General features: G+C 37.4%; 1 protein-coding gene across 1 annotated transcript; it reads left to right on the top strand.

Annotated features, from left to right (window-relative positions):
* Positions 1 to 1,594: 1,594 nt before the first annotated feature.
* On the top strand, positions 1,595 to 2,020 carry LOC139129223 (uncharacterized). Its single transcript, XM_070694865.1, has one exon. The coding sequence runs from the start codon at positions 1,595 to 1,597 to the stop codon at positions 2,018 to 2,020; it is 426 nt and encodes a 141-aa protein (XP_070550966.1).
* Positions 2,021 to 10,103: the final 8,083 nt, after the last annotated feature.

Genomic DNA, 10,103 nt, shown 5'->3' on the forward strand with positions numbered 1-10,103 from the left:
GACAGTCATTAATCAATATCAGCAGGGAACCACATACTCAAAAGTGACACCAGCCTCGGCGATATAGGACCAAATAAACCCATGAACAATGGGTGCATAAAGCAACTAAGGAACAATACCTTACTTGTCGACAATTACTCTCTATATGTCGTCTTCCACAGTGACATGATAACGATGTCACTTTGGTATGTCCGAGGCTGAATTTATGAACAGTTTGGTGATAATTTTATTTTAACATGCTCGAAACAACTTGTCTACCAATTCATTTAGCGGCATCATCCATAGCAATCAAGACTCCATGAAATAAATATTGTTTTCAAGCAAAATTTTAATAGTCATGCTGTTCCCCTATTCTAAATGAATTGAACTGTTCAAGTCGCTGCCTCAGTACAGGCTGGTCGACTTTGCTCTAAAATATGAATGATTTTGCTTCTAATGTATGTTCATGGTTAACACGTATTTTCCTGATTCCACATATTTAAGTCTCCTATAGATGTAGTACCTTATAATTATCCTACGTGCATACTGCATAGACTACAAAATAGCATTTAACCAGTGATGTTCCGTATACGTTATATTCTTCCGTGTAGCAACACCAAGTCCAGCTTGCGCAACTACAATGTGTGATTCACTTTAAAAATTTACTTGCTCAGAACTGCATGTACTGTAGAAAAACCAGTAAACTGACACGATTAATTGGCGAATTTGACCACAGACCCCCGAGGATCAATAATGTGACCCATTTACCACTCCTGGCGTATGGCAGTGGTATGAGACAATTACGTCGCCAATGTCATAATGACCGAGCTGATTTTTAAACCGTAAGGCAACAGTTGGAAAGCTGCAGACTGAAAACGAAGACTTGGCATTCCGTCTTTTGGACAAAAAAGTACATGTGTTTCAACGTGTTTGTTTACGAAATATGAATGTTTCAGAGTGATCAAGCCAATGGAAATAGACATATTTTTTTACTGACTTTAGACATACTCTTCCCAGGTTGAACCAAACTTAACTGATATATATATATATATATATATATATATATATATATATATATATATATATATATATATATATATATATATATATATATATATATTTACACACACACACACACATATATATATATATATATATATATATATATACAGACCCGCCAAAAAGTATTTACGCACCTTAGAAATAAACATTAGGCATAAAATATTACTCGAAAATTCCCATTAATGTGACTTTTTTCAGAAAATAATTAACCTACGACAGGTTTAACCCATTTTAATCAATAAAGACCTGTTGTGGAAAAGTAAATACAGACGTACGGCGAGTGTTTTCGAGCTAGCAAAAATTCCTATGGGAATTTCAATGGCGACGTACTCATTTGCATATCATTTGCATCTAATTAACGTTGGCGCCAAATTCCATGGGGTTAAATTTCTTCTATTCATATTCAAATATCGACCAAACAGGGTTTTTTAAATATAATTCTGATTAAATTTTGGGGCGGGAAAATCTGCCAGACTTGCTTATGAATATTCTGATAGAGGTCGCCGGAGGTTACAGTATAATTTTTGTTTGTAAACATTGTGTGAATGAAACCATGCCCAAAGTTCGCGAACTTCCGGAATATATGAAAGGCCAAATAGAGGCACTTCATACTCAAGGTGTCAAAAACCGGGAAATCGCAAGGCAGCTGGGCATATCCGAAGGCAGTGTGAGGTACAACATCCGAAAACTGTCGCAACATGGTACCATGGCCAACGTACAACGGTCTGGACGTCCGAGGCGAACGACTGAACGCGAAGACAGGATGTTGGTGCGGACTAGTCTGGCTGACAGGTTCGAAACGGCCCGTGAACTCCGTGCAAAATTTCACGAGGACACAGGGAAACTCTTGAGTTTAAGTACGGTAAAATCACGGCTTTACAGAGGAGCTAGCCTTCGTGATGTGTTGCAAGAAAAAACCGAAATTGCAACCCCGGCACATCGCAGCACGTACAATTACAATTTGCTCGACGTCATGTAAACTGGACATCGGCTCAGTGGTCCCGTGTTGTTTGGACCGACGAGTCAAAATTCACGGTATTTCGAAGTCGCGGGAGAGTGTACGTACGACGGCGACCTGGTGAGGAGTATGAAATACACTGTATAAGTCCAACTGTCAAGTTTGGTGGTGGTAGCGTCATGGTTTGGGGATGTTTCTCTGCTGCTGGTGTTGGCTCGGTTGTTCGTGTCGAGAACACCATGAATCGTTGGAAGTATTTAGACATACTCCAAAACGAAATGCTACCGTCGGCAATGAGACTTGTCCGGCCTGATTTCATATTTCAACAGGATAATGCTCCCGTACACACTGCCTTGGATGTCAAATCTTTTCTAAAACAATCCCCCAGATTATGGCTATCCATTTGACAATTTTACAACGTTTGATCGAAAATCTGTGGAAATTGATCGATTTGGAGGTACATTCTCGTCCAATACACAGCGTTGATGACCTGTACAACCGTATAGTTACTTCGTGGGAACATTTTCAACAAGATATTTGCCGGAAACTTGTCGATACTATGCCAAACCGGCTACGAGAAGTTATCCAGCGAAGGGGTGGACATACCCATTATTGACAGTTGGTACGAACGTTCGATTGACCTCATTAATATTCATGATGCTTTAGCGTTGTTGTTCCCATAGAGAATCGAACGATTTTCAGACCCTTGTGATACAACTCTTTTCACGCCGTGATTTTCTTGTCCGGAGTTTTTGTGAGATCAAAGATTTTACGATTTTTGTCTTTCACTTGTCACCTATTTACGAAATATAGTTTGATTTTTCCTGAAAACCTTGTACAGTGTGTGCTATTCATTGTTTTCAAAACATTTCATCGCTGAAGCTGGGTGCGTAAATACTTGTTGGCGGGTCTGTATATATATATATATATATATATATATATATCAACGAGTGATGTAACTTAATATTGACATTGTTTACGTCAGAAAAAATAGTGAAGTCAGCTATTTTCTTTAAAATAAATTTGTTAAAACGAATCACCATATTACAAAGTGTAAACTTTTCAGGCTACTTATCTCAGCTAGAACAGCACAAAGCTCAAGAGTTGAATCAGACAGGCTGATGAGTTAGGAGTCCTTTGGCTTGAAGGCATGAGGTTAGTCCGTGCAATCTTCACAGAACGAATCCAGCGTGCGAGTGTAAGTATGAGTGTGTAAACAATGTAATCCCGAAAAAGTCTGTCCGAAAATCTTTACTGTCCCGGTATTTATACTTAAATGATTATATAAGCTATCAGGACAACCTGGAATTTCTATTGATATGCCAATTGATGTTCTCAAGATATTTTTACTTGTTGTAAACATGAACTTCCAGACAGTTTTGAACATGACTTGTTGAATGCAAGGTCATGGTGGAGAATAACCTCAAATGACCTTAAGAACGTTTTGGACTGATTGAACTCAGGTCATCAGTAGGGTTAAATGACCTACATAACACACTCCCTCTTAAAAGAAAGACATATTCAAAAATCCTTCTTTTTACACAAGTGGTATTTAAAGTGTGAAAAATAATATACTCTGAATACGAGAGCGAAGTCATAAATCAAATTGTCTCCATCGTTGATATGTTTGATGTCAATTTTAAACTCGAGTAATGTGAAACCCAATCTTAACAATCTCTGGTCTTTTGCCTTTTAACATCTGCAGAAAAACAAGAGGGTTGTGATAAATATCAATTGCTATCGGCTGATTTGAAGAAGTAACATATGCTTCGAAATGCTGCAAAGCTAATATCAGTTTTAATATCAGTTTTTCTGGGATTAGTTTAATTTGTATGAAACATAGGGCACAGGGTAATCTATCCCATGACTATCATCTTGCAATAGAACAGCAGCAGTAGCAACATCACTAGCATCTCCAGCTAATTTGAAAGGCAAACTGAAATCTGGTGCAGACTAGACTGGAGCACTTTGAAGTGTGACTTTCAGTGTCTCAACTGCCTGTTGGCATTATTCTGACAAAACAAACTTTATTTTCTTTTTAAGTAAGGGGCCGTCGATGATAAAAGCTGATGCACGACAAACGTAATTCTTTCGTTTAGGGGGGAGGGGGTAAAAGTTCATTTCATTTTGTGTGCGTCAAAATCGCATAAGGATTTTCTATTGTTTTCGAAGTGCGACTTTGCAGCGAGAACGCAAAACTACCTTAGCATACATCGAGAACAGAATGATGACCACAAAATATGGAGAGAGAAGAGACAACGAAAAGACATGAAGGTGAAATAAAAAGTTGTATGGTTTTTCAGTTTGAAACATGTATGTGAAACATTTTCCTACATGTGCCCTTCCGGTATTTTTTCATAGGCGTGCGGATCGTAGAGGTGCGTGTAGGTTTGTCAGAAACAGCATCACAAATTGGTTTTGCATAAGAACTTTCGTTTTGAGGGGGAGGGAGGGGGTTTTAAGTAAAACAAAGGAATTACGTTTCTTTTGCGTCAGCTTTTATTATCGACGGCCCCTCAGTTAGTCAAAGGCTCAGTAATGGTGGAAACATTTGGACAATATACACTGTAGTACCAAGCCATATCAAGAAAGTGCACCAGTTGTCTTTTGCAACTGGGTAAAGTAACTTGTAACGGCACTGATTTTGGCACTAACAGGTTTTTCCTCACCCTGTCCTACTGAATGCCCAAGTAAGTAAACCTGTGCTCTACCAAACATATTTCATGAGGTAGACAGTCAACATTGCTTTGCTAAGTCGTTCAAAAACTTCCACATGAGTTCGATGTGCTCCTCCTAAGTGTCGCTGTACAGGAAAATATCGTCGATGGAAGCTTCACACCTTTCTAATCCAGATATGACGTCATTTATCAATGATTGGAATGCATTCAGTGACTTCTTCATTCCGAATGGCATTAGCTTGTACTGGAACAATCTGCCAGGTGTAACAAGGGCGGACATATTTTGAGCAAGATCCGTCGGAATGAACTTGGCAGAATACCTTCAGCAGATCAAATTTTGTCACATACTTGGCTTTTCCCATTCGATGTAGTCACCAATCCTCGGGATTGGAAAGTGTCTGTCTTAGTGAGAGTATTTATTTTCCTGTAGCCAGTACACATACGTTAGCTTCTATCAGGTTTTGGCACATGTACTCGGTTACTGTTAATAGGTTCAACAAAGTCATTGTCCAGCAAATATTTGACTTCTTCCTAGAGGTATTTTGCTTTCATTGGATTCTGTCTTTATGGATGGTGTTTCACTAGGTTTATTGACGTTGATATTAACATCATGAAAAAAGATGTTTGTCTTCATTACAACATCTCGTAACAACTTTTCATTTTCATGGACCAGTTTTTCACCTGTTATTGTTGTGAAGCTTGAAGGTGTGCCAACTTTGACTAAATATTCTTAGGGATTTTAGAATTTTGGAAATTGAATTTAAAGTACTTTCACTCATTGACAAGTAAATAACACTAATGACCTTCATAATGGTCTGGACTAACTTTACCCATGGGTTGTGTTACTCTAGGACTATTCATATCGAAATACAGCTAAAGCGTATTTATGCGGGATAACAGGTTTTGTCTTCGTCTGTCAGGAGGTAAGATTTAATTTAAATAACTTTTTTTATCAATTTGATAACTTAAGGACCAAAGTAACGGGCATAGAATGGTTTGCAAGGTACCGGACGAAGATGAAGAACCGTTTGATCAGGTTTGAACTTCCATTTTTATCATTCACTTTCATGAACTGTTGATATAAAGCAAGGTTTTTTCAGGCTTATTCACATTTCTTAGTAACTGAAAGGTTTTTTTTCCTTACGAAATTCTGATATATATTGCAAAATATACAGACAATAAACATCGTCTTATAGACATTTCTCTTTAAAGAGCTTGAGAGGACCATGCTCTATATGTCTAAATACAAGCTCAAATGGGCTAAAATCAAGAGACTCTTGAATGGACTCTCTAACGGCAAAGAGAAGAAAATGATTTTTTTCATCCCATTGTGTCTCTGTGTAAAAGAGTAGGTCCTTATCATATTTTTAAGGTTTCATGAAATCGCTTGAAAGCACCCTGACTTTCTGGGTGGTAGGCAGAGGATCTATACTGTTTCATGCCAAGCTGATTAATGACATGTTGAAAAATTCCATACATAAAGTATCAGAAGGCCGAATAAAGTGAAAAAATTTACTTAAGTTTTAAGTACAGTCTTTACCTTTATGTTTCTCATTGATATGGCTTCTGGATACTGAGTAGATGTACACATTATTATCAAAATGAACTTATTTTCTCTGATCTACTTTTTGGTAGCGGCAAAACACTGTTTATTCGTATCCTACTAAATGGTTCCTGAAATGTAGGATTGACTGTCAAGTGGCCTTTGGAAAGATTTGATTTGGTTTTCCTACCATTTGAAATGTGTGACAAGTTTTACAGAAATGTGCTACATTCTTCCTGAGACTAGGCCGGAAAAATGATAGAGAATTTTTTGATAGGTCTTCCAGCCCTGGGGATTTTTCATGGGCAAGACGCGATATTTCCGCACGATACCACTTTCAAACCACTATTTGATGATTTATAACCCTATCGTCATCAACCAAGACATCTCGGGTATCCATTTATGCGTGAGAATACCACGCTTTGTACTACAACAAACAAGACTATCCGAAATTTCAGCTTCTTAAACAACTTAGCCAAACACAAAATATCTGGGTCATTGTGTTATTCTTTAATATGATGTGATCTATCAAATGTCTGACCTTGGTCACCAGACGTTTTACTGGAGCTTTCAGAGCCACTAGGGATAACAGAATGATCCATGTGAAACACCTGACAGAGAAAGGTGTCACTTAAGTCAACATCTGTGAAGTCATTTTAGATTATTTTGATTGTCAGAAAGTTTCTTAGACATGGCTCGAGCGAAGACACATGTATGACACAAATCGAGAATTTCCTGTTCGATTGGCTCTGGATCCTGATTTAAACTTGGCTTATAGGTCACAAGTGGATTTGTAATGACCTTGTCCCCAGCAAGGTCTTTTCCAATAAGAAGGTGAATCCCTTCTTAAGGCATTAAAGACTAATACCAAGATTCACATGTCCAGAAACAAAGTCCGAAGACAAATACACATTAAGGAGAGGAAAAGGAATATAGTCACTGCAATCTACCCGTTAAGAAGAACTTTAAAACCTGAAATGACTTTTAGAAAAGGGCAGGGTATCTGCCAACAAACGAGACTGAGAAACCTCTGCATCTCTTAATCTTTTGACAGGGGATGCGGTTAAAATAAATCACTAGGAAACGATATTAAACCATCATGAATAAACTGTTTAAAAAGACCCATAACACTCCCTAGAGAAGAATTGACCTTGACCTCATTAATTGGTATAGGTGGGGGTTTACCTCAAAAACATGTTTCAAACATGATCAGACTCTAATTGAGATTATGAAAAAACAAAGTCCGTTTGCTGAGATTAACTTTGATCACTCTGACCTTCACGTTTCCTTCTAAATTTTAGACTTTTCTAGATTAAATTGTCGTCGTTTTTACAATAATGACAAGAAAAGGTACAAAATTTGCCAGAAGGCGATTGAAACTTGGGATGTGATGACCTAGGAGTGTAACTACAACTCTGTAAACTGTTGTCATTTGATTTTCTACTCTCTCCTGAGAAATTGATAGATGAAAAGGAGGAGTTAGAATCCCAATGAAGATGATATCGTTAATATTGTTGTAAAGCTCCCTGTGTTGTAATGGTTGATCCCACGTTAGTATTGTGCACATCGTTCGTGCGCAACCCACGTGTATGTGTATCTTGCTCTGTAAGTTTAAGAAGGGAATAGACGACATTTCTCTATGCTGGAGAGCTGAAATTGTCTAGCATCACTAGAAATAGGCTCTGGGGTACCAAGGATCCACGATTCCGAGCACCCCGGTTTTATTGTGTCCAAGGATTTATTTTGATGCCTGTTTTTGAGGCGCCTAGTTGATCTGCGACCACCTTTACTGTCCTCTGAGTGTCGGACCATACCCATCGCATCGATCGAGTGTCGAACGACATGGTAAATGACTGTAGGACTTATTACCAGAGCCACATTTGCAATGTTACCAAAACAGAAGTCTAGTCAAGTTTAGAAATCCATGTCAATACGATATGATATGGCCGTTATTGGTGTCAAGATGACAGTAATGCCACTTTCACTGCTAACGTTATGATGATATTGACGATGACAGCGATGATGATGACGACAATGATGATGCATACCAATGAGAACGGAGAAAGTTCAGATAATGATGATAGATACTTACCACACTCATCCATATTCGAGGAACTCTCATTGCAAAAGATGCTTCCATCACAAACATCAGTAATGTGAAGGCACTCTCCACTTGAACACTGGTACATATTAAGAGGACATCTACTATTACCTGTAATGAATGAAACACGTATTGCTTATTAGGATTAAGATTGCATATCAAGTCTTCAATACTATTCCTATTAATTTCTTGCATAGGAGCTACTTTAGTGGCAAACATTTCACATTCCATATCATCATTATATAGTCGATGTAAACTAAAACGCTTGCAGAACTAACAGACAATTGGGTCATGCTTTGGCAAAGAGACATTGCTCCTTGTTGAATCAAAGACATGCTCTCTTATTTTTTCCACAGTGTTTGATTTGTGAGTACCGTAATTCAGCCCATGGAGAAAAAGGCAGATGTATTGCACACAATAAAACTAATGGTCATGTTATCCCGCGTGATCAGAATGTCTCCAATTTCCTTGTAAACATCATAAACACCGAATGACTTTTTTACCTTTTCCAATTTCATCTTCCCTTCTGGTATAAGAGAACTAGTATTATTTCTTCTAATTTGTAATTTGCAACTCACCACTTTTTAAAAAATCAGTTATTTCAGCGCGATTTGCATTGGCATCTGATAGTAAAAAAAGGTTATATTATTGTAAAAAATACAACAGAAGAAAGAGTTTGCAAAGAAAGACGAATGTTCCTAAAGTTTCGATTTCTGCATGACAAACAACGTGTGTGTTCATGTAAAAGCAAGCGATGAATGAAAGTCCGTATGAAATTTGTAAATATGTCGATTTGTTAATTGTACTACTGTGGTTTGAGGAGATGCTGTTAGATCTTTACTGACCAATAAAAAGACACATCAGCTCGTTTACCGGTCCCATGACTGAATGTCGGCCAAAAATTAAAAATTCATATTCTCTGGTAACTATTCTTGTTGAAATTTACGACAAGTCTACAAATCTCATAGATATACCGGGCAACATGGCATACAATTATGCTCTCTTATGTGTAATCTTAACTTTACCCTTATATCTTTACATTCACATACATCCATCTGGTTTCAAGGTGGATGATCTCTTGCATATGAACCGATCTGTAACATTTGAGGTGCAGCTTACGTCATACCAATGGTTTGTTGAATGGAGATTGGTCAAATAAATAGCAACACAGTTCTGATGGACACTACCGTCTGGCTGTTGACTGGAGAACAGGAACGCGGTATCAAAATTGACAAAGTATACTTTGAATGTCATGAAATAAAGTACTTGTATCAGCAAATTTTATAGGAGTGGAAAAAGACATTTGGCATTCTCGCTTTTCAGTAACAGTAACAACTTTCATACAATAGAAAAGCAGGTGTTATATTTGTTAGGGCTAACAGCTGACGGTCTCCTACATTTGATCATTATAATTGGTCATTATAGCACCATCCTTTAGAGAAAAAGTAAGATATACGGGGAAAATCTACGAAAAATGTCACCAACGTATATATCTATCTATATTTAGGTGTCAATCAACACTAAAAATAGATAGGTACATGCGTGCATAGCTAGCTATATAGCTAGATAGCTAGCTAGATACACACATACACACATACATACATACATACATACATACATACATACATACATACATACATACATACATACATACATACATACATACATACATACATACATACATACATACATACATACATACATACATACATACATACATACATACACACATACATACACACATACACACATACATACATACATACATACATACATACATAC

This window comes from Ptychodera flava, chromosome 3, assembly GCF_041260155.1.
Source record: "Ptychodera flava strain L36383 chromosome 3, AS_Pfla_20210202, whole genome shotgun sequence".
Taxonomy (NCBI): Eukaryota; Metazoa; Hemichordata; class Enteropneusta; family Ptychoderidae; genus Ptychodera; species Ptychodera flava.

Coding starts and splice junctions, on each gene's coding strand:
- LOC139129223 (XM_070694865.1), top strand. CDS start 1,595: ATGCCCAAAGTTCGCGAACTTCCGGAATATATGAAAGGCCAAATAGAG.